Source organism: Scyliorhinus torazame, chromosome 15 (assembly GCF_047496885.1).
Source record: "Scyliorhinus torazame isolate Kashiwa2021f chromosome 15, sScyTor2.1, whole genome shotgun sequence".
Taxonomy (NCBI): domain Eukaryota; kingdom Metazoa; phylum Chordata; class Chondrichthyes; order Carcharhiniformes; family Scyliorhinidae; genus Scyliorhinus; species Scyliorhinus torazame.
In genome coordinates this window covers 119,068,740-119,094,767 of record NC_092721.1, presented here as the reverse complement: position 1 = coordinate 119,094,767, position 26,028 = coordinate 119,068,740, and the positions used below count along the sequence as shown (strand labels likewise).

Genomic DNA, 26,028 nt, shown 5'->3' with positions numbered 1-26,028 from the left:
ACATTTTAGGAAGATGCTGGAAATAATTTGGTAACAAAATTCTTAGGCCCCTAAGAATATTTATTTGAATATTTTTCCCTATTCATATGCATTGCCCTCCACCCACACCAGTGGATCAAATCTGGGCTGGATTTTCAATGCAGTCTTTCAGATAAGATGTTAAACAGAGGAAGCATCTACCTTAGGATCCCATGGTATATTATAGAACAGTAAGAGGTTTTACAACACCAGGTTAAAGTCCAACAGGTTTGTTTCGATATCACTAGCTTTCGGAGCACTGCTCCTTCCTCAGCTGAATGAAGAGGTATGTTCCAGAAACATATATATATATAGACAGATTCAAAGATGCCAGGCAATGCTTGGAATGCGAGCATTAGCAGGTGATTAAATCTTTACAGATCATAGATTATAGAACAAAAGAGAAGTTCTGCCTGGTGGTCTGACCAATATTTACACTTCATCCACCATAGTTAACAGAGATGATCTGCTCACTATCAAACTGCTTCTCGTTGGGACCCTTGCTGTGCACAAAATAGCTGCACGGTTTCCTATTTTAATGACTGGGATTGTACATCAAAAGAACTTCATTGGTGTAAAGTGTTTTACACCCCAATTACCAGGGGATTTCATACTCAGCTGTGTAAGGGGGAAATCAATTGGAGCATAGTCCAAGGGGGGGTTATATCACCCCCAACCCCGCCGTTGGAGTCTTCCAATGAGGCAGCACGGTAGCCTTGTGGATAGCACAATTGCTTCACAGCTCCAGGGTCCCAGGTTCGATTCCAGCTTGGTTCACTGTCTGTGCGGAGTCTGCACATCCTCCCCGTGTGTGCGTGGGTTTCCTCCGGGTGCTCCGGTTTCCTCCCACAGTCCAAAGATGTGCAGGTTAGGTGGATTGGCCATGATAAATTGCCTTAGTGTCCAAAATTGCCCTTAGTGTTGGGTGGGGTTACTGGGTTATGGGGATAGGGTGGTGGTGTTGACCTTGGGTGGGGTGCTCTTTCCAAGAGCCGGTGCAGACTCGATGGGCCGAATGGCCTCCTTCTGCACTGTAAATTCTATGAGGCGTCAGGCATCTCAGCTTCTCGGGCTGCAACGGGTGGAGGTGACACCGGTGTGGCAGTCTAGGCAGCGAAAGGGACCGTGGGCAGACCTGGATTGGCGCGTCCGGAGTCTGGGGCAGCAGGGAAGAGGATGCCTGGAAAGGGTTAACCTGACAATCTCCAAAACCCAAATGTGGGCAGGCACAAATTAGCATAGTACAAGCAGACATACCTCAGCTAACACATTTGCAAAGCTTTAGCAACAGGGACTAATTGGAAATGTTCAGCCTGGCCCCGTCATGTCTGGAAGGGGCATTGTGCACATAACCATATGCAGATATCGGGGAGATGGGACACTCACCACCTCATTACGGACTGATTGTCTGAAATACGTTTCTTTGTATTGTTAAACAGATGGACAAGATGTATCCACTGAACGATTAGAAGGAAAGCATGTAAGATAATGTATCACGTCATCTAATCAGCAGAATGACTGTGATCTAATCAAGTTGCCGGTATCGATATTCGGCTGCATTGTATTACTTTGAATCACTTTGTATTAGTTTGAATCACTTTGTATCATCCAAACAGTATAAAGAAATGTGTAAAGGATTTTTTCGGGCAGAGCGACTTGGACCAAGCTGGAGTTACAGCAGCTGTGTTTTGCGCTCCCGCATGGGTGAGGCATTAAAAGACATTTTGTTAAAGTTCCATACGGTCTGAAGAACTCGACTCATTTACTCCGCTAACAGCGCCAAAATTGCACACATATACTGCGTCCCCGGTTTGAACTCGCGCTGCTGCGAATGTCGACCTGCGTCCGTCTCAGAACGGTCCTACACCTGGTGGATCTGAGCTCCGGTGTCCGAGATGGCCAGGTTGAGGCCGGTCTGGAGCCAATGTCCCATCAGCATCTCTGCTGGTGCCACGCCCGTAGTGACATGGGGGGTCGTCCAGTAGCCAAATAGACCAGCCGCGTCTCCCAGTGTTCTCCGATCAGCTTTTCATCGTCCTCTTGAAAGTATAGACCACCCTCTCAGCCAAACTGTTGGATGCTGTGTGGTACGGGGCAGCCCGTACATGTTGAATTCCATTTGCTGCCATAAATGCTTTGAATTCCTTGCTTGTGGACGCAGCCCCGTTATCCGACACCAGCACTTCGGGTAAGCCATGGGTGCTGAATGTGTGTCGAATACTGTTGTCTTCAAGGTCACGGTCTGCACCTTGTGAATCTCTAGCCACTTTGACTGGGCATCCACCATCACGAGGAATGTTGCTCCCTGAAATGGGCCGCCAAAGTCTATGTGAACCCTGGCCCAGAGTTTTCCCAGCAATTCCCAAGAGTGTATTGGTGCAGCCGGTGGGCCTTCTGGCTCTCTTGTCATGGGCCGCAGTGCTGGGCCACCTTTCTCGATGTCCGAGTTGATCCCGGGCCACCACACAGTCTTGCAACAAAAGCGGCCGATGGCGTTCCGGGGTGAGCACCTGTGTCCCTCACAATGGGACGCCATCCTCCACACTCAGCTCCGGGAGTTTTAATGTATAGGCTTGCAGATCATCGCGCAAAGCTCTGTGCTGGCCCCCATACTGGACTACGTGTTGGACCCTCGATAACCGAGGGTCCGTCTGAGTCTATTCTTTTACACGAGCCCGCTGTGACTGAAAAGGAATCCATGAAGTGGAGGGCCGCTACTACTTCTGCGGTGGAGGCGGGAGCCGGTAGTCTTGTGGAGAGGGGCAGGCAGCTCAATGCATCGACATGGGATCCATGTGCCCAGGCGGTGTTCCAGCGTGTATTTGTATACTGCATTGCTGGACCCTGGCAGATGCAATCGGGGGAAATCACTCAGTCCTCTTTGAATAGCCCAAGCAAAGGTTTGTGGTTCGTACAGACCATAAGGGCGAGACCATAGACATACTGAGGAATTTCCAGACACCAAATACATCCGCCAGGCCCTCCTTCTCAATTTAGGTATAGTTCCGCTCGGCACCAGCCAGTGTGCGCAACGCGAAAGCTATCAGTCGCTCTGACCAATGGGCATCCACGGCGCAAGAACGGCTCCTACGCCATAGAGGGAAATGTCGCACGTCAGTAGAAGCGGCTTTGCCGGATTGAAGTGTGGCAACAGCTTCTCCGAGGACAGCTACCTTTTTACCTCTTGGAATGCTTTCTGATGTGGGAGGTTCCATTCCCACTGGTACCCTTTTTTTAATAGGTTGAGGAGCGGACTAAGCAGGTGGAAAAGTTGGGGATGATTTTTTTCATTGTAGTTTTTGAGTCCCAATAAGGAAAGGAGTTCACTTGGGTCTTTAGGGATTGGAGCCTGTCTGATGGCCCGCACCTTGTCTTCCACTGAAGCCCCTTTCTGTCGACACAGTATCCCAGATTGGTGACCGAGGGGGTGTTAAAAACACATTTCTGTCTGCGGAAGTCGACACCAGTCTGTTCATAACGCCGGAGGACTTTGGCCAGGATCTCCAAATGTTCCTTTTCCGAGAGCCTAGTGATAGTACGTTGCCCAGGTATATGGGACATCTGGATAGGCCCCGCAGGATTTTTTTCCATCACTGGAAAATCGCACAAGCTGGTGAACCCTGAAAAGGCAGTCAGGTGTATTGAAACACACTCTGGGTGGTTACTGTCACGTATCTCCGAGAGTCTGGATCGAAGGCATGCTGGAGTGGCTCATGTTGAGCTTCATGAATGTGGTGCCACCACTGGGTTTTGCGGACAGGTCTTTAATTGGGATTGGGCAACGGTCCAGTCAAGATCCGGTTCACTTGTCAATTTGTCGTCCCTGCGCAGACATAGGGACCGATCAGGTTTTAGCACCGTGACCACTGGCGTAGCCTAATCGGCGAAATGTTAGGGCCGGATGATGCCCAAGTGTTCCAGACGATCCAGCCGTGACCTTGGGCTGCAGCACGTACGGCATTGGCCAGGCCCAGAAATAAAGAGGCTGCGCATCCTCATCCATACTGATCCTGGCCATTGCCCTGATGGCCTTCTGCGAAAATGTCTGGAAATTTTGCCAACACTCCTTCCGGGCTGTGGGGGTACATGCGACAGATGTGTTGCCAATCCAATTTTAGGTGGCGTAGCAAATCGCGGCCCAGTAAGCTAGGTCGTCCTCCGCGAACTGCCACAAAAGCAAACTGGTCCCCATATGCCATGCTCATATGAACGGTTCCCTCAATGGCCAGCAGCTCTCCAGTGTACGTTGCCAATCGGGGATCCGTGTCCCAAAGGTCCAAGGTCCAGAAACTGGACTTGTTAATATTGAACGTCCGGTGGCTGATCACTGAGGCCGCTGATCCAGAATCGAGCTCCATGTGAATGGGGTGTCGGTTCACTTTTAATGCAATTTGGATGAGCATGGGCAGCACGGTGGTGCAGTGGTTAGCATTGCTCCCTCATGGTGCCGAGGTCCAGGTTCGATCCTGGCTCCGGGTCACTGTATGCACCTTCTCTTCGTGTTTCTGTGGATTTTGCCCCCGCATCCCAAAGATGTGCAGAGTAGGTGGATTGGCCACACAAAATTGCCCCTCTATTGGAAAAAATGAATTATGTACTCTAAATTTTGAAACAAAACATTATTTTTTTTTTAAATTGGATGAGCACAACCCTGTGGGCAGCTGGTACTCTTCCTCCTGGTCTTCCAGATAGAATTCCCGGCCTCTAGGGGGTGGCAATGCCTGGGGTTCCTGTGGAGAATGGGGCCCTCCCGTGCTTCTCCGGCGTCCTGGCCCTGTTTGGGGTGCCCAGCCCACGGCCACCATCATAGTATTCTGTTTCGGATTAATCCTCCTGGGTCACAACTAGGTGCACCATTGTGACGGCCTTGGTCCTGTGGTTGTTCTCGCTTCGCGGCACCTCGCGTTGTCCATGTCCGAGGGCAGTCGGTTGGCGGTCACTCTGGTGATTGAGGTTCAGGACTGCCAAACCGTGCAACTCTTGGACCCCGTGCTCAGTGCTCTCCAGGGACAAGGCGATGTCCACCGCCGTCTGGAGGGTAAAGTCAGCCTCCATAAGGCGTCGTCTTCAGGTATCGGTGTCTCGGAGTCCTGAAAGGATTAAGACAGTGCAGCCCTGAACTCACATGCAGCGGCGAGCATCCTCAAACATGCCAAAATGTCTCCTTGGGCCTGTAAGGCCATGTGGAAAAGGAACCAGTGTACGATTGTCAGGAGCTGCGGGTTAAGGTGTACCTCGATCAGGGCAACCAACGCGGCGAAGGGCTTGCAGTCCGGTCTGTCAGGATGCCCAAGGCTCTTGACGAGCGCATAGGTAGGTCCCCTGATTACCGGCAGCAGGATAATGGTCTGCCTTTCATCCCGAACAATTCCGCTCAACCGAAAAAATATTGCACCCGTTCTATATATTGGAACCAGTCATCGGTACCGGCTTCGAACTGGTCGAGTTTCCCAATGTGCTGCATCTCTCCATCTGGAGTGAAGGCCCCCATGGGCCTGGGTGAAGTGGGTCAGCGGTAGAGCGCATGGCGGCTGTGGCAGCTGCACTTCACTCCCCTCACCAATGTAGACCCAAACGGGAGAGACAACAGGAATACACGGTAGGATAGAAATGAACGACAGTCTGTGTTGGGGGTCGGGGCTGAGGGCGTTGGCAACAGCGCCACTCCCGATGGCCTGGGGAAATACTCAGGGAGTCCGGTAGTAGTAGTAACATTGAAAATCTGGAGGCAGTTATGCCAGCACTTTAGGCTGGAGGCGAGGTCAAGGGAAATGCCAATTCAGGGGAATCACAGATTTGAGCCAGGGAAGTGGGATGGGAGTTTTCGGAGTTGAGTAGAGAAGGGAGTCAGGGCATTAAAGGATTGAATGTGTTTCTAGGGGGCCGGTTTGCGGGATTGAAGGAGCTCGGGGCGAAATATGGGTTGGGGCAGGGGAAAATGTTTAGGTATCTGCAGGTTCGAGATGTTGCGAAGAAGGAGATACAGAGCTTTCCGGTGGCGTCGGCCTCCGCACTTTGGAGTAGCTGCTGATGAAAGGGGGAATGGAGAAGGGGGTGGTGTTGGCGATTTATGGGGCGATTCTGGGAGAAGAGAAGGCACTGCCGGAGGGGATTATGGAAAGTGGGAAGAAGAGTGGGGAGAGAGCATGGAGGTGGGTTTGTGGTGTGTGGTGCTCCGGGGGTAAATGCCTCAACTTTGTGTGCGAGGTTGGGGCTGATACAGCTGAAGGTGGTATACAGGGCGCACTTCACAAAGGCGAGGATGAGCTCGCTCTTTGAGGGGGTAGAGGGTCTTTGTGAATGTTGTCCGGGGGGGGGGGGGGGGGGCAGGGGGGGCTGCAAATTACGTTCATATGTTTTGGTCCTGTCCAAAGGTATTGGAGGAAGGTGTTCAGGGTAATTTCGAAGGTGGTATCCTTGGGGCTTGAGCCAGATCCTCTAGGGGCCATATTCGGGGTATCGGATCGGCCGGGGTTGGAAGCGGGTTCGAAGGCAGATGTTTTAGCCTTCGCCTCGCTGATCACCCGAAGGCAGATCCTGTTGGGGTGGAGGTTAGGGGCGGGATTCTCCGACCCCCCGCCGGGTCGGGGGCTGGCGTGAATTCTCCGGCACCGGATATTCGGCGGGGGGTGGGAATCGTGCCGCGCCGGCTGGCGCCCCCCCCCCCCCCCCTCCCTACCCCCCGGCGATTCTCCGGCCCGCGATGGGCCGAAGTCCCGCTGCTGGAATGCCGGTCCTGCTGGCGAGAATCAAACCACCTCCCTTACCGGCGGGATAAGGCGGCGCGGGTGGGCTCCGGGGTCCTGGGAGGGGCGCGGGGCGATCTGGCCCCGGGGAGTGCCCCCACGGTGGCCTGGCCCGCGATCGGGGCCCACCTATCCGCGGGCAGGCCTGTGCTGTGGGGGCACTCTTTTCCTTCCGCCTTCGCCATGGTCTCCACTATGGCAGAGGCGGAAGAGACCCCTTCCACTGTGCATGCGCGGGGATGCCGTGAGCGGCCGCTGACGCTCCGCGCATGCGCCGTCCGACAAAGTCAGTTTCGCGCCAGCTGGCGGGGCGAAAATCAGTCCGGCGCGGGCCTAGCCCCTCAAGGTTAGGGCTCGGCCCCTCAAGGTGCGGAGGATTCTGCACCTTTGGGGCGGAAGGATGCCGGACGGATTCACGCCATTTTTGGCGCCGGTCGGCGGACATCGCGCCGATTGCGGAGAATCCCGCCCCAGTTTCTCCATCCTGTGCCCTGTTGTGGCGGGGGATCTGTTGGTGTTTTTAACACTCGAGAAAGTGAAGTTTGAGTTGAGGGGAAGGATGGAAGAGTTCTACAATTCATGGGCTTTGATTATTATGCATTTTCAAGAATTGGATGACATCGAACATTGAGAGGGTTATTGGGGGGCGGGGGGGGGGGGGGGGGTTGGAGTGCATATGTTGTTGGTGACTATGTATGGGTTGTTTGGAGGGAGGAATTGTTGTTTTTGAATTTAGAGTCTCCCCGTGTCTGCATGGGTTTCCTCTGGGTGCTCCAGTTTCCTCCCACAGTCCAAAGACGTGCAGGTTAGGTGGATTGGCCATGATAAATTGGCCTTCGTGTCCAAAATGGTTCGGAGGGTTATTGGGTTTCGGGGATAGGGTGGAAGTGAGGGCTCAAGTGGGTCAGTGCAGCCTCAATGGGCGGAATGGTCTCCTTCTGCATTGTATGTATGTTCCATGTTCTATGTGAGGCAGCAGTGCTAACCACCGTGCTCAAGCGAGAGAGCAGTGAGGCCGGAGAATCGCGCCCAATGTGTGTGGAGGTATGATCGACACAACAGGCAGAGGATAGGGTTGTCCCTAGTATGGGAACACATGGTCCAAGGATTGGCATGGCGATCCTGTGCATGTCTGCCCCTCTCCACCCACCCCACTGCCCCACTGGGCACCCTCACCCCCCAGCCCCGATACTCCTTGCCCCCCCATGACGGCCCACTCCCAACTGGGGCTGCACTCCCCGGTTATCCCGACCCCCTGCCCAGTATCCCCGGGTTCATTTCCTGTGCTCGAAGATGGCTGCTCACCTCCCAGGCTCCCCGCAGTAGCCCATCCACCACGTTCACGCTTTTCAAAAGGAGTACTAATCTGCACCAACATGACCACTTGCTGGGGAGGCCGCTGAATTACGGGAGGCCGCTGGATATGGGGTCGCTCCCGTTAATTGTATAGAAATAGGGCTTAAGTGGTGATAATTGGTTTCTCACCACGCTACGTCGGGATCCCGATTTCACCTTTAGGAGTGGGCTGGTTGCATCGCAAATGGTTTTGTGCCCGGCACAGTTCTCGTTATCCGCCTCTCCCACTATTCACCGGGCATGTTTCGCTCGAGTGAAAGTGCAATGAGGCCAGAGAATCACGCCCAATGCATGCAGAGGTAGGATTGACACAATAGGAACCTCGATGCACGAGACAGCTGGAGGAAAATGTGTGCTACAGGTCTCCACCAGGAGGACAGTAGGGAGGACTGAACTGGTAACAATTTCTGCTTCTTCTGCACCCACAGGCACAGAAAGAACAGGTAGCACAAGGAAATCTGTTGACCAGGCATGAGAAAACATAGGCGCATGCGTGAAAAATGCTTTATGAAACAATGGTCTCTGCACTGCTGGCAAAATGTAATTGGGCCAGACTTGGATAATATAAACTTGAATTTGACTTAGCAAGACACAGAAATTCCCACTGAGCATTTGGATGTTTTGCATGTGGTTTGCTAATACCTAGAAGTTTTTTTAAATTTTAGACTACCCAATTCTTTTTTTTCCAATTAAGGGGCAATATAGCGTGGCCAATCCACCTAGCTTGCACATTTTTGGGTTGTGGGGGTGAAACCCACGCACGGTAGGGCAGCATGGTAGCAAAAGTGGATAGCACTGTGGCTTCACAGCACCAGGGTCCCAGGTTCGATTCCCACCTTGGGTCACTGTCTGTGCGGAGTCTGCACCTTCTCCCTGTGTCTGCGTGGGTGTCCTCTGGGTGCTCCGGTTTCCTCCCACAGTCCAAAGACGTGCAGGTTAGGTGGATTGGCCATGACAAATTGCCCTTAGTGACCAAAAAGGTGAGGAGGGGTTATTGGGTTACAGGGATAGGGTGGAAGTGAGGGCTTGGATGGGTCGGTGCAGACTCGATGATCCAAATGGCCTCCTTCTGCACTGTATGTTCTAAAACTAAAGTACCAACCAGATGAAGCTACCATCACAGGCCCAAGTGTTCTGAACACAGAAAGCACCATAAGCAGTGCCAAATGAGTTCACAACCAATGGATCATATCAAAGATCAACAATCCAGCTGCATCTAGTTATGAATTGTGACAGACAATTAAACACTTACCATGATTTTTATACTCCAGTCCAAGTGTAGGACTTGAACTTGACTTGACTCAGAAAAGAAGAGGGTTACCAACAGAGCCATGGTTGATGGAACCGTGCTTATGTTGTGTTACTGGACTAATACTTGGGGTTCACTCCCCCATAAAGTTGCAAGCCAACCAGTTGTATCAAAATTCTACAGGATAGTCAAAAAATAATAAAAACAGACAGACCACATGGCATCATCCCAGGCACCAGAAACAACATCCTGCCCAATCTTCCTCATGAACATCTAGAGTCAAATCAAGCAATAGCCTGAAATAGTCATGCTCTGAGAATCACATCTTACAACCAATGCCCCTTTATGCAAATACCATCCCTGGGTGTGTGTGTGTGTGTCCCAACCAGGGCAAATCAACCAGGATGGGAACACAGTGATATACAGCAGGAAGCCCTCAAAATCGACTCCCCATCCCATGAAGTCTAATACCAAAGTTGATTGAGAATGGTGAAGGACGATTTAGCAGCTAATGGGATGAGGAGGCACCCTGAGCATTCCCATCCTCCATGATCACAGAGCACAGCACCTCCAATGCTAAAGACACGGATGAAGTGTTTACCAAGTGAATGATCCATCTCGGCATCATGAGGACCTGAACACTGATGCCAGTCTTCAGCATGTTCCTTTCAGTCCATGTGACATGAAGAAACAGTTGAGCAGAATGAATCCAACAAAGGTCACCCTTGACCAGAAATTTAACGAAGCTGGTCACATAAATACTGTGGCTATAAAAACAGGCTAGATGTTGGGTTTTCTGTGGCAAGGGTTCCACCAATAATGAGATAAAGTCAGGATAGTGATGGAATACTCTCCAATTGCCAGGACGAGTACAGTTCCAACACAAGAAGCTAAACACGATGCAGAACAAGGCAGTCTTCTTGATCAGCACTCCATCCACCACCCACTTTAAAAACATTCATTCATTCCGCCACTGGGGCACCATGGCTGCAGCTTACACCATTTACATGTCATAGAATCATAGAATTTACAGTGCAGAAGGAGGCCATTCGGCTCATCGAGTCTGCACCGGCTCTTTGAAAGAGCACACTACCCAAGCCCACACCTCCACCCTATCCCCATAACCCAGTAACCCCGCACACACGGGAGAACGTGCAGACTCCGCACAGTCAGTGACCCAAGCCGGGAATCGAACCTGGGACCCTGGAGCTGTGAAGCAATTGTGCTGACCACAATGCTACCGTGCTGCAGCACCTGAACCAAGGTTTCGTCAACATATCTTCCAAACATACAAGGGCGACAGGTGCGTGGAAATATCACCAACTACAGGTTTCCATCCAAGTCATCCTTGGAGTGCCTTTGCTGTATGGACTGTAATGGTTCAGCATGGCAGCTCACCGTCACCTTCTCCAGCTCCTGGGCAATAAATGCTGACTTTGCTAGCATCCTCCACCAAAAAAGTGCAGAATTCTCAGGGAGACTGATTTCCAATATCCTACTCACAACCAATAGCAAATTGTTTTGTATTAGATTTGTCTACAAATCTATTTGCAATACCTGGCCGGGGAATTTAACTGTAGCCACATTTAATACAATAAATATTTGGTTGTTCATTTACTTTCCTAAAAGTTTGCACAACTTTATCAGAGATGCAGAAGACCTTTCAGGCTGTCCATTAGGAAGCAGGTGTGTGTAACCAGGGCCTGATGTTCCATCACATTCACCTCGCTCACTATGATCTGCATTCCAGTAAAGTTCACACTTCCGATATTACATCATTAAAATAAGGGTGGTACGGTAGCACAGTGGTTAGCACTGTCGCTTCACAGCTCCAGGGTCCCAGGTTCGATTACCGGCTTGGGTGACTGTGCGGAGTTTGCACTTTCTCCCCGTGTCTGCGTGGGTTTCCTCCGGGTGCTCCGGTTTCCTCCCACAGTCCAAAGATGTGCAGGTTAGGTGGATTGGCCATGATAAATTGCCCTTGGTGTCCAAAAAGGTTGGGTGAGGTTACTGGGATTGGGTGGAGGTGTGGGCTTTGGCGTGGTGCTCTTACACCAGTCAAATTACATTGACTGGTGCAGGCTCGATGGCCTGAGTAGTCTTCTTCTGCACTGTAAATTCTTTGAACCCTGTGTATGTGGAGCTTGCTGGCTCAAGTTTTCCATCAAGAATCTGTTAATTAAGATTAAGAAAACCTGCTAATTAAATCATGTTTTTTCATATTTCTATGTTATGCCCATACACCTCACCAGCAGACTTTTAAAAAAAATTACACCTCCACTCAGCCATTCTTCCTTGCTTTCTCCACCACATAAATTACATTGTCGGTAATCCAGTAAGGGAGGTGGGGAAATTTGTTTGCGGTTTTGAGCTGATGTCAGAGATAAGCGCAGGCTTAATTTTTGCAAGTAGCGTTTCTGAGAAGTTAGAGAAAAAAAAGCTATGGGGGCCTCAAATAAATCGCCGTCCAGGAAATCTTTGAAATAAGAAACGTTCGAAACTGAACCGACTTATTTCCAAAACCACAGCCTCTGTCAGTGTCTAACATGAGGATTCAACCGTTTTCTGACCTTCAATTTTCATTACTAAATGTTTGGTGATCAATAGTTCAAATAGCAAGCATTAACACCGAATATGAGTGGGTGACTTAAAAGGTAAATCACTGATTTATAGTCACAGATTTCATTATTTAGCACCTATATTTTAAATGAATTGTGAATGTTTTCCACAAAACAAAATACATGTTCAACAATATTGGCGGACAAACATTTAGTGTGGGTATGTGATGTTCATCTTTCCATGACTTTGACACAGGGCATGTGAAATCAGTGAATGACTATGTCAAAATAGATGACTGTAGAATGATAGCCAAAAACTTCCTAATATAGTTTGAACCCACTTGCATTCAGGAAAGGCCTAAAAATGTTTCACAGATAGGCAGAGGAAACAGAGGTCCTAGTCAAGGTGCTTTATTTTTTAATAACATTTTAAAATAAGAAAGATAAATAGAAACGTGAAGATGGAATTCCAGAGACAACAAGAGCATGAAAGCCAAAGGTTTTGCCGACAATAATAAAAAGCTGAAGAGGCAGGGGAAATCATAGCAGGCCAAATTCAAAGAGTTCAGTTGGTGATATTCGATTGTAAGCAATAGGAGCAGCAGTTAGACCATTCAACCAATCAAGCCACTCCACCATTCAATAAAATCATGCCGAACCTGACTGGAGCCTTTACAGCACATTCTTACCAATCCTCTTCCCCGTTTGTCAATCATAAATCTATCCAACTCAGCCTTAAATATTCAATGACTGTCTCCACCACTTTCTGTGGAAGAGAATTCAGAAGTACTAAATGGCCCTTTGAGAGGATAAATTCCTAATTTTCATCTTAAATGGGAGAACCCTTTCTTTTAACCTATGACTCCGAGTTCTGGAATCCCACATGAGTGGAAATATCTTCTGAGCCCCCTCAAGAATCTTTTAGGTTTCAATAAAGTCATCTTTCATTCTCCTAAACTCTAATGAGTATTGGCTCAACCTTTCCTCATAAGACAACCATTTCATCCCAGGAAACAGCCCAGTGAACCTTCTCTGAATAGTTTCCAAAGCAGGCATATCCTTCCTTAAGTAAGGAGATTGTACATAGTACGCCAAGTGCAGTCCCACCAATGTCCTGTACATTTGCAGCAAAACTTCTGTAATTTTATGCTCCATCCCCCTTACAATAAAGGCCAACCATTCCATTTGCCTTCCTGATTTCTTGCTGTACCTGTATGCTAACTTGTGATTCATGAACCAGGACACCCAGATCCCTCTGTACTCCAGCACTCCATTTAAACAATAATCTACTTTTCTAATTCACAGAATTCATAGAATTTACAGTGCAGAAGGAGGCCATTCGGCCCATCGAGTCTGCACTGGCTCTTGGTGAGAGCACCCTACCCAAGGTCAACACCTCCACCCTATCCCCATAACCCAGTAAACACACCCAACACTAAGGGCAATTTTGGACACTAAGGGCAATTTATCATGGCCAATCCACCTAACCTGCACATCTTTGGACTGTGGGAGGAAACCGGAAAACCCGGAGGAAACCCACGCACAAACGGGGAGGATGTGCAGACTCCGCACAGACAGTGACCCAAGCCGGAATCGATCCTGGGACCCTGGGGCTGTGAAGCAATTGTGCTATCCACAATGCTACCGTGCTGCCACAATGCTAATCTTTCTGGGGAAGTGGGCAAGCTCATATTTTCCACATTATCCTCCCTTTGCAAAAACAAAATCATTCACTTAACCGATCTATATCCCTTGCAGATTTAGTATCCACCTTTCAACTTGCTTTCCCACCTATCTTTGGATAATCTGCAAAGTTGGTTCATCATACAGTTCAGCTGGAGACTGCAGATACAGGTTGAAGCAGTCAGGGTGGGACTAAAACAAGAGGACTTTGAATATATGCCGAGGGGCAATAAAGGCCGGATGGGATGGACAAGAGCAAGTCATTTTAAAATAGCATACATGAGTTCATAGAATTTATAGTGCAGAAGGAGGCCATTTGGCCCATTGAGTCTGCACCGAGCCCTGAAGGAGCGCCCTACCTAACCCCACACCTCCACCCTATCCAGCAACCCCACCTAACAGCTGGCTTGTAATGCAGAACAAGTCAACAGTGCGGGTTCAATTCCCGTACTGGCCTCCCGGAACAGGCGCCGGAATGTGGCGACTAGGGGCTTTTCACAGTAACTTCATTGAAGCCTCCTTGTGACAATAAGCGATTATTATTATTATTATTATTATTATTATTAACGTTTGGACACCAAGGGGCGATTTAGTGTGACCAATCCACCTAACCTGCATATCTTTGGACCGCGGGAGGAAAGGGAGCACCTCGAGGAAACTCACGTAGACATGGGAGAATGTGCAAACTCCGCACAGACAGGGACCTAAGCCGGCAATTACACCCGGCTCCCTGGCTCTGTGAAGCAACAGTGCTAACCACTGTGCTACCGTGCCGAACCTACTTGATGTCTGTGCAAGATGGGAGGCCAGAAAATATGTGAGTAGTTGAATTTGGAGCTAACAATGGGATGAAAGGAGGTTTCAAAGAACCAAGCTATGTATGCAAACGTTGGTCTCGTAAAAACAGGAGTTAATCGCTGAGGAAACAGCATGTAGATAAGGATGAAGTGACATTGCTCGAGAAACACGAGTTTTGTTCAAATAGTTAGGAACAGAATGACAGACGTGAGCTGGAGAACAGGAGAGCTGTTAGTTGATAAGTGATTTCTAGATCATAATTTCTCATCTGATCACCAATGGCAATCAAAAGGAAAGTGACAGAAAGAAAACTCACCCTGGTCAATGCTATTGCTGCAAATGAAGTGGTATATTAAATTGGGTGAGGGGAAATTAGAAGATGTCAAAGCAAGCCACAAAAAGGAAAAATATCAAAAGGAAGGTATGTCAGGATAATGAATCGTATTTCAAATGGCAAGCATATTTGAGGAGTATGAATATATTGACACACATCAGCCATGATAGAACAGGGGAAGTTGGGATGGTTAATTTGTTCTATCTATGCTCTATTAGTTCTGAAATCTGCAGGACAGGTTGAAAGAGCAGTTAGTATTGGTATTTATTGCATGGGGAAAATAGACTATAAAAGTAGATAAGTGTTTCTACAGCCAAGGCCTTTGACCACATGTGGTGTACTGTGTACAGTTTTGGTCTCCATACTTATGAAAGAATATAATTGCATTAGAAGTTCAGAGTAGGTTTACGTGACCAATTCCTGGAATGCAGGATTGATCTATCCTATGGGGTCTCCCATTTAAGATTGAGGTTCATTTCCTTCTCTCAGTCATTAGTCTGACATTCTCGTCCCCAGAAAGCAGTGAAGACTGGATCAATGAATATATTCAAGGCTAAGATAGATTTTTAATCAGCAGGAAAATCAAGGGTTTTAGAAGCAGAGAGGAAAGTGGCACTGTGTCCGCAATCAGATCAGATCGTGGACACCCTCATTCTAACTTCCCACCCAGCTGGCATGGCATCTCTCCTGCACTAATCACTCCTGTTTTTTCTAAAATGAAATACATTTGGGGTGACCATGCCAAGTAAGTATAACCCTCGTGTGGTGAGGACATTGCCCTCTGACACACTGGCAGTCTCTCTTGGCACTGGGAGGCCCTCTGGGGTGCTCTATTGTTGTGGATCCCATTATCCATGGCAGGGGGGGGCATTCCCCTAATCTGTTGGTGTTTCCCTTCCATGTGGAGTATCATGGGTGGGGGGCGGGGGGGGGGGTGCCTTTTATGTAAATCGGAGATCGGGTGGGCATTAAAAAGGCTCGTCGATTCCGGCGTTCCCAGTGTTATTGGCTTTTTTAGGCCCACCCCTCCATCTGACTATGTGAATGTGCTTCCCCAAGCAGAGGTCTGTTCAATCCGTTGAGAAAAGCTGGCTGTGCGAGCTTCACACTGGTTTTCTCCCCTCTGCATTTTATGAAGATTCTGGCCACGATAAATTAGTACAAACATTGTCTTTGGCCGTAACTTTGCTGTAGGGGCAGCACGGTAGCCTTGTGGATAGCACAATTGCTTCACAGCTCCAGGGTCCCAGGTTCGATTCCAGCTTGGGTCACTGTCTGTGCGGAGTCTGCACATCCTCCCCGTGTGTGCGTGGGTTTCCTCCGGGTGCTCCGGTTTCCTCCCACAGTCCAAAGATGTGCAGGTTAGGTGGATTGGCCATGATAAATTGCCCTTAGTATCCAAAATTGTCCTTAGTGTTGGGTGGGGTTGCTGGGTTATGGGGATAGGGTGGCGGTGTTGACCTTGGGTAGGGTGCTCTTTCCAAGAGCCGGTGCAGACTCGATGGGCCGAATGGCCTCCTTCTGCACTGTAAATTCTTTGATTCTATGTATCCAGTCCTGGAGTAGCACACCTTAGGAAAAATGTGAAGGTATTAGAGAGACTGCAGAAAAGATTCACAAGAGTGGTCTCAGGATGAGAAACTTCTAGATTGGAGACATTGGGACTGTTTCCCTTGGAGAAGAAAAGTTTGAGAGTAAATGTACTAATTAGTTGGAGGTTCGAGAATGAGGGGACAACGTAAACAAAAGCAACATGCGGGGAAACCTTTTTATCCAGAATGCACTACGCATTACCTGAGGCAGGTTCAGTTGAGGAATCTAGAGAGAAAATTGGATTATCTGGGGACGGGAGAATCTGCAAGGTTATAGAGGCGGGGGTGAAAATGGCCTTGGGTTCATTATTCATCTAGACCACTGGCATAGGCATGGTGGGCTGAATGGCCTCCTTTTGTGCTGTAACAATTCTGCGCATATGCTGGTTCTACAAACTGTCCTATGGACAAAAAAAGGTACAAAACATCAGATTCAAGATCCGGTTGGGATATTGTGTGGAATGAAGTTGCTAGACTTCAGCTCTTATTAGCACTTCTGGCTGTTTTGACTGCGTCTTCCAACTCATACCAGTGGAATTTTGAGGGAGCCAACAGCATTGCAGTGCCTGATTATACCAAGCACTTAGTACAAGCTCGGCTACATTCGAAGCTCGTAAAAGCAATCAGAGGAGAGGCTTATTAAAATGACACCATGAAAAAATCCAGACCCAAGCTCTATAATAGCATGTGAATTACATTAAGTTCACTTACTGCTCATGTAGGAAAATCCATCCACAAATGTGTTCACAGCAAGGTCCCACAAACAGCAAATGACCAGTTATAGAATAAGAACAGAAAATATTTGAAGAGTGCAGACCTGGCAGCAACTGTGAAGATGGAACTGGTGAAAAGGTCAGGACTGGAAAGTTAACTGTTTCCCTCCACAGATGCTACCAATCACGTTGAGGTATTTCCAGAATTTTCTGTTTTTATTTCAGATTTCCAGCATCCGCAGTATTTTGTATTTAAATAACTACTTAATTGGTTTAAAATGATATTGGTTAAAGTTAATGTGAAGGAATACCAGGGACCTCTTTTTTTTTTAGCAAATTAGAATCTTTTGTATCCCCTTGAATGAGTAGACAGGGCCTCAGCTAAGCTTTTATTCCCAAAGAAAGTTCCAGAGAAGGAAGAGAGAAAAATCAAGGAAAGGGGTGTGAAGGCAGAAATAAAAACAAAAAGAGAATTGTAAATGATAAATGATGCAAAGTTAAATGTTATCAAAAGGGGGAGAAAGGCAATTCCCATAATAAAACAAATGGAGGTTAAACATATTCTAGAAGTTTTGGGAATAGAAGAAATGTGTGGTTGTACTTTAGAATGGGAACTGCGAAAAGGCCAATGTTGCAGTAGGCCCCGCTTGGGTCACTGTCTGTGCGGAGTCTACACATTCTCCCTGTGTCTGCAAGGATTTCCTCTGGGTGCTCCGGTTTCCTCCCACAAGTCCTGAAAGACATGCTGTTAGGTGAATTAGACATTTTGAATTCTCCCTCGGTGTACCCGAACAGTCGCCGGAAGTGGCAACTAGGGGCGTTTTACAGTAACTTAATTGCAGTGTTAATGTAAGTCTACTTGTGCCAATAAAAATTACTAATTAATACCAGATTGATTCCAACAGCACAGGGTTCAATCTCTTTTCCGACTGTGATAAATTCAGAATCTGTCTTCTTGCACTATCCATTGTGAAGGTTATGGCTCTGAGTCAGAGAATTTTATTGATCACACAAGTAAGAAGTGGTCTGCATTGTTTAACTCATGAGACTGGAATGCAATTTTCAGAGTTACCTTTCCTAAAAGAGCTAACCATGCACATAATTCCATGGATTAAAACAGATTTTAATGATTTGTTTGCATTACTTTTTTAAATATATATTTAGAGTGCTCAATTTATTTTTTCCAATTAAGGGGCAATTTAACGTAGCCAATCCAGCTACCCTGTGCGTTTTTGGCTTGTGGGATGAAACCCACACAGACATGGGGAGAATGTGCATACTCCACATGGACAGTGACCCAGAGCCAGGTCCCCAGCGCCATAGGCAACAGCACTAACCGCTGCGCTACCGTCCAGCACTATATGTTTGCATTACTTGAGCAATATAGGACAGTAATTAGAAAGGTAAGGATTATTCTATAGCAAGAACATTAACAAGAGTCATAAATTAACTGGAAGCAAAACTGACTATATTTATTTATTTATTTATTTTGAATTTAGACTATTCAATTCATTTTTTTCAATTAAGGGGCAATTTAGCGTGGCCAATCCACCTAGCCTGCACATCTTTGGGTTGTGTGGGCAAAACCCACGCAAAGACGGGATCGAACCTGGGATCTCGGCGCCGTGAGACAGCAGGGCTAACCCACTGCGCCACCGTGCTGCCACTAAACGGACTATATTTGTAACGGACATGGGTAAACTCAGAAGCATTTGATGTAATATGTGGAATGTGGCGACTAGGAGCTTTTCACAGTAACTTCATTGCAGTGTTAATGTAAGCCTAATTGTGACAATATAGATAATTATTATTGAAACTACCTTCATTTTCCCCAACTCTTCCCTTAGTTTAACAAATGGCCCTCTTCCCAAGATAGACAGTCTAACCATTAGACATTTAGTTACAGATAATAAGTTACCTTTCCCAGTGACACACACTCCAAAAATGAAAATGGCAAATGTGTTTTGTACTCAAGCCAACTTCCGTGCTAAAGCTTGACTCACATTTTAGTCCCCAAAATTACTTATTTCTATCTGTGCCACAGCCAACTGAAAAACACTGCCTTCAAAATATTGTGGAGGAAAAATTTGCTTGCTTGAAACATTACGATCAGATTATTCAAATTCCCTGGGGGTGACAATGCTGCTACCTGTGTAGCTCACAAGGCATGCTTCAACGATCTTAATGAAGAAAGGTTTAGGTATGGGGTGGGGGTTGGGAGGAAGCTAACCGTCCATTTGTCTCTGGGGAATAGGCAAAACTCATCGCACAAAACAGCAACCCAAATGCAATCCATTTTTCCACTGTCCCGCTTTACATTTCATACACCACCCCAATCATAATGCTGTACAATTAACAGTTAGTTACTGTGATGAACGGTTACTGCCTTATCACCATGTAAGGTGATGTCCCCTTTAAGACCGGGGTTGGAACCCTGGGGACTCCGCCTCTGGCTCCGCCCATCTGGGAGCCATACATAAAGGCCTGCCTCATGGTCTGTGTTACAGTCAGCTCTCGTCTCTAGCTGTAGTATAGTTATTAGTCTAATAAACCCTTCTTTACAGTTTAATCTCTAAGCGTCATTATTGAGGGTACCTCAGTTACCTTCTGCCACTTGGAGGTATGCCATCTGCACAAAAAACTTTCAGCAGGAGTTGTTTACTATGGAAGAAGTCATGCATTATTCCTGCCACTGTGTAGATTTACGGTCATGTCTTTGCAAATAAATAAAATCAGTTTCACCAAATTTGATTTCATGAAATCAACACTCCTTTAGACCAGCTGCCAAGAGCAGTGAGAAAACAGGATCCAGTATCAACCAGGCTTTCCTTCCCATCTTGAAGAACAAGTCTCACTGGCTTTTGGTCAGGAAATTCTTTGAGAAATAACAGCCTAACACCAACACCATTCCATGATAGGATTCAACCTGTTGGTGCTTGAACAGGTGATGCTGAAATATTTTTTTCATAAACTTTAAAGCTTCAAAATACACAATGCATCAGCAATTATAGAGCAGCCATTTCAAATTTCAATGCACAGGTACAATCTTCAAGGGTGGGCAATGTGGAACCAAAGCAAGATAACATGGATAGTCACAGCATTTTAGAGCACTGCAGACTTAATAAATAAATGTAACTGCATGCACTTTCACTAAATAAATGTAAGGTGCATTGGAACATTACCATCTCGTCTCAAACTTGGTCTACATATAGGAAGTAGTGCTCTCAATCATTTTCACATATCATTGCTCACTCCCCAGCTACTGACTCCATCCTCTCCCTGGCAACCGTCTGAGAATAAACCTGACTGTTGACTACCTTGGTGTCATAATTGCCTGAGAAGAGCTTTTGATCACATTTGAGCCATCACTAGGTCTGCCTATTCTTACCTCTGCAACATTGCCCAGCTTTTACCCTGCCCCAACTGATCTGCTTCTGAAACTTTCATCCATGTTTTTGTTGGTCTAGATTTAATTATCACAGAATCATAGAATCACTACAGCGCAGAAGGAGGCCATGTGACCCTCTGAGAGAGCACCCTACATGTGCCGACTCCCCTCCTCTATTTCCGTAACTCAGCAACCCCGCCTAACCTTTTGGACACGAAGGGGCAATTAATCATGACCAATCCTTCTAACCTACGCACCTTTGGACTGTGGGAGGAAACCTGAGCACCTGGAGGAAATACATGCAGACACAGGGAAAACATACAAACTCCACACTGACCGTCACCCAAGGTTGGAATTGAACCTGGATCCCTGGCACGTGTGAGGCTGCAGTGCTAACCACTGTGCCGCCGTGCTGCCCATCAATGGGGGCATCAATAGTATTTATCTATTAATGAAGGGCTTGGGTATTACCAGCTGCAAATGACTAAATGAAAGTTCAAAAAGTCAAGTGGTTGCAGGTTGCAGTATCGTAATGCACTCACCGTTTGCAGTAACATTCAAGAAAGCATTCTAAAAGTGACCACCATTGATGGCAATCTGATTTCTCTATTATGTAACATATATACTCTAATAGGGAGAATTACATAAAGTGCTAACTGTACTCGTGAATACAGCTTTGGAAATCAGCTGTGCAATGCAGCAGAGGACTCATTGAACAGCACGAGAGAGCCAATATTTGCTTTAACAGAAGGGCACAGCCAGGTCAACAATCCAGGAAAGGACTGAACTACCAATTACCCCAATGAACTCTTGGCTGGTCTCCCATATTCTAGCCTTTGCAAACTAGGGAGTCATCCAAAATTCTTCTGCTGCCCATGTTTTGACTCTCACCAGGTATCGTTTCCCTATCACCACTGTGCTCACAGCCCTGCATTGTTTCCTTTCAAACAATGTCCTTAACTACACTTTCAAATCCCTCCATGGCCTCATCATTCCCTATACCTCCAACCCCACAATTATCTGCATTCACATAATTCTGGTCTTTTGAGCATCCTAGATATGAATTGTTCCACCATTGCTGGCCATATCTTCAGTTGCCTAATTCTAAATATCTGAAATTCCCTCCGTACACCTCTGTGCCTTTCCATCCCACTTTCCTCCTTTACAACAGTTAATGCTTATTGCTTTGACCAAGTTTTTGGTATTTGATATCACACCAAATGCCTCCTTATGTGTCAATCCTTATGTGGAACAGTGCTACACTGTTCCTGTGAAGTTATCTTTGACAGGTCATTTCACCTCAGCCACATATTTATTTTTCTTCCTCGATACTAAAAGGGCATCAATTTCATTGATCTGCTACCAAAACCATTCAGAGGATTTTACTTGGAAAATAAACCGATCTTCAATACACTCAGTGGATGAATTGCAGAATACTCACGACATGATGCCTGACAGTTGAAACATTTCTGCCGTCAGGTAGCAGAGGTAACTGTACAGGAAGACAAACAATGGCTCAATGATACGCACATTCTGAGTGAGGCGGGTGGTGAAAGCTGCAACAAAGCCATAAATAATTCCCACTATTATTCCACCAAAGCCCACCACAAAGAATTGGCCAATTCCAGCAAAGATATCCACCGTTTGAATAGTGCGCATCTGGCACAGGGACTTGAATAAGTGGTACAGAGCCTAAAAGAAACAAAAGAAAAACATTCATAAACCCAACAGTTAAATTAGACAAAAGGACTGTTTTAAAAGATGGGGAAATATAATGCACACAAGATAGGAACCCTCAAAAACCATTGTCAATGCAAACCAACAGAAAACATTATACATTAAAAGACTTTCGAATACCCACTTTAAGTATTAAGAATTTGAGGATTGGAAAGAAATCACACCGAGAATAAAGGAGATTAAAGTGAACTGTATAGAACTATCCCTATCCCCTCCTCTCACCATCCCTATCCCCTCCTCACACCATCCCTATCCCCTCCTCACACCAACCCTAACACCTCCTCGCACCATCCCTATCCCCTCCTCACACCAACCCTAACCCCTCCTCACACCATCCCTATCCCCTCCTCACACCATCCCTATCCCCTCCTCACACCAACCCTAACACCCCCTCACATCAACCCTAACACCACCTCGCACCATCCCTATCCCCTCCTCACACCATCCCTATCCCCTCCTCACACCATCCCTATCCCCTCCTCACACCAACCCTAACACCTCCTCGCACCATCCCTATCCCCTAGTCACACCATCCCTATCCGTTCCTCACACCAACCCTAACACCCCCTCACACCAACCCTAACACCTCCTCGCACCATCCCTATCCCCTCCTCACACCATCCCTATCCCCTCCTCACAACAACCCTAACACCTCCTTACACCTTCCCTATCCCCTCCTCACACCAACCCTAACCCCTCCTCACACCATCCCTATCCCCTCCTCACACCATCCCTATCCCCTCCTCACACCATCCCTATCCCCTCCTCACACCAATCCTAACACCCCCTCACACCAACCCTAACACCTCCTCGCACCATCCCTATCCCCTCCTCACACCATCCCTATCCCCTCCTCACACCATCCCTATCCCCTCCTCACACCAATCCTAACACCCCCTCACACCAACCCGAACACCTCCTCGCACCATCCCTATCCCCTCCTCACACCAACCCTGACACCTCCTCACACCAACCCTAACCCTTCCTCACACCATCCCTATCCCCTCCTCACACCATCCCTATCCCCTCCTCACACCAACCCTATCCCCTCCTCGCACCAACCCTAGCCCCTCCTCACACCATCCCTAACCCGTCCTCACACCAAACCGATCCCTAACCCCTCCTCACACCATCCCTAACCCCTCTTCACACCAACCCTAACCCCTCCTCACACCAACCCGAACCCCTCCTCGCACCATCCCTAACTCCTCCTCACACCATCCCTAACCCTAACCCCTCCTCACACCAACCCTAACCCTAACCCCTCCTCACACCAACCCGAACCCCTCCTCGCACCATCCCGAACTCCTCCTCACACCATCCCGAACCTCTCCTCGCTCCAACCCTAACCTCTCCTCGCTCCAACCCTAACATCTCCTCGCTCCAACCCTATCCCCTCCTGACACCAACCCTAACCCCTCCTCACACCAACCCTTCCTCGCACCAACCCTAACACCTTCTCGCACCAGCCCTAACCCCTCCTCACATCATCCCTAACCCCTCCTCGCACCAACCCTAACCCCTCCTCACACCATCCCTAACCCCTCCTCACACCAACCCTAACCCCTACTTACACCATCCCGAACCTCTCCTCGCTCCAACCCGAACCTCTCCTCACACCATCCCTAACCCCTCCTCACACCATCCCTAACCCCTCCTCACACCAACCCTAATCCTAACCCTTCCTCGCACCATCCCTAACCCCTACTCACACCATTCCGAACCTCTCCTCGCACCAACACGAATCTCTCCTCGCACCAACCCTAACCCCCTCCTCGCACCATCCCTATCCCCTCCTGACACCAACCCTAACCCCTCCTCACACCATCCCTAAACCCTCCTAACAGCAAGCCTAACCCCTCCTCACACCATCCCTAACCCCTCCAGACCCAAACCTAACCCCCCCTCACACCATCGCTAACCCCTCCTCACACCATCCCTAACCCCTCCTCACACCATCCCTAACCCCTCCTCACAACATCACTAACCCCTTCTCTCCCCAATCCTATCCCCTCCTCACACCATCCCGAAACCCTCCTCACACCAACCCTAACCCCTCTTCACACCAACCCCAACCCCTCCTCACACCATCCCTAACCCCTCCAGACCCAAACCTAACCCCCCCTCACACCATCGCTAACCCCTCCTCACACCATCCCTAACCCCTCCTCACACCATCCCTAACCCCTCCTCACAACATCCCTAACCCCGTCTCTCCCCAATCCAACCCCTCCTCACACCATCCCGAAACCCTCCTCACACCAACCCTAACCCCTCTTCACACCAACCCTAACCCCTCTTCACACCATCCCTAACCCCTCCTCACACCATCCCTAACCCCTCCAGACCCAAACCTAACTCCCCCTCACACCATCGTTAACCCCTACTCACACCATCCCTAACCCCTCCTCACACCATCCCTAACACCTCCTCACACACAACCCTAACCACTCCTGACACCATCCCTAACCCCTCTTCACACAATCCCTAACCCCCGCCTCACACCATCCCTAACCCCTCCTCACACCATTCGTAACCCCTATTCACACCATCCCTAACCCCTCCTCACACCATACCTAACCACTCCTCACACACAACCCTAACCCCTCCTGACACCAACCCTAACTGCTCCTCACACCACACCTAACCCCTCCTCACACCAACCCTAATCCCTTCTCACACCATCCCTAACCCCTCCTCACACCAACCCTAACCCCTCCTCACGCCATCCCTAAACCCCACTCACACCAACCCTAACACCTCCACACACCATCCCTAACGCCTCTTCACACCATCCCTATCCCCTCCTCACACCAACCCTATCCCCTCCTCACACCAACCCTAACCCCTCCTCGCACCATCCCTAACCCCTCCTCGCAGCATCCCTAACCCTAACCCTAACCATCCCTAACCCCTCCTCACACCATCCCTAACCCCTCCTCACACCATCCCTAAGCCCTCCTCACACCATCCCTAACCCCTCCTCACACCATCCCTAACCCCTACTCACACAATCCCGAACCTCTCCTCGTTCCAACCCTAACCTCTCCTCGCACCAACCATATCCCCTCCTCACACACAACCCTAATCCCTTCTCACACCATCCCTAACCCCTCCTCACACCAACCTTAACCCTTCCTCACACCATCCCTAACCCTTCCTCACACCAACCCTAACCCCTCCTCACACCATCCCTAACCCCCCCCCCACACCATCCCTAACCCCTCCACACACCATCCCTAACCCCTCTTCACACCATCCCTATCCCCTCCTCACACCATCCCTATCCCCTCCTCACACCAATCCTAACCCCTCCTCACACCAACCCTAGCCCCTCCTCACACCAACCCTATCCCCTCCTCACACCACCCCAAACCCCTCCTCACACCAACCCTAACCCCTCCTCACACCATCCCTATCCCCTCCTCACACCAACCCTAACCCCTCCTCACACCATCCTTATCCCCTCCTCACACCATCCCTAACCCCTCCTCACACCAACCCTAGCCCCTCCTCACACCATCCTTATCCCCTCCTCACACCAACCCTAACCCCTCCTCGCACCATCCCTAACCCCTCCTCGCAGCATCCCTAACCCTAACCCTAACCCTAACCATCCCTAACCCCTCCTCACACCAACCCTAACCCCTCCTCGCACCATGCCTAACCCCTCCTCACACCATCCCTAACCCTAACCCCTCCTCACACCAACCCTAACCCTTCCTCTCACCATCCCTAATGCCTCCTCACACCATCCCAAACCTCTCCTCGCTCCAACCCTAACCTCTCCTCGCACCAACCCTAACGCCCTCCTCGCACCATCCCTATTCCCTCCTGACACCAACCCTAACCCCTC

The 26,028-nt window shown here is 48.6% G+C and overlaps 1 protein-coding gene across 1 annotated transcript in view; it reads right to left on the bottom strand.

Moving 5' to 3' along the window:
- Nucleotides 1–26,028, bottom strand: part of slc9a2 (solute carrier family 9 member 2) — a 148,324-nt gene that overhangs the window by 50,560 nt on the left and 71,736 nt on the right. The window contains exon 3 of the mRNA XM_072476635.1: nucleotides 21,877–22,127. Within this exon, the coding sequence (XP_072332736.1) occupies nucleotides 21,877–22,127 (251 nt within the window). The remainder of the gene's footprint in view (nucleotides 1–21,876; nucleotides 22,128–26,028) is intronic.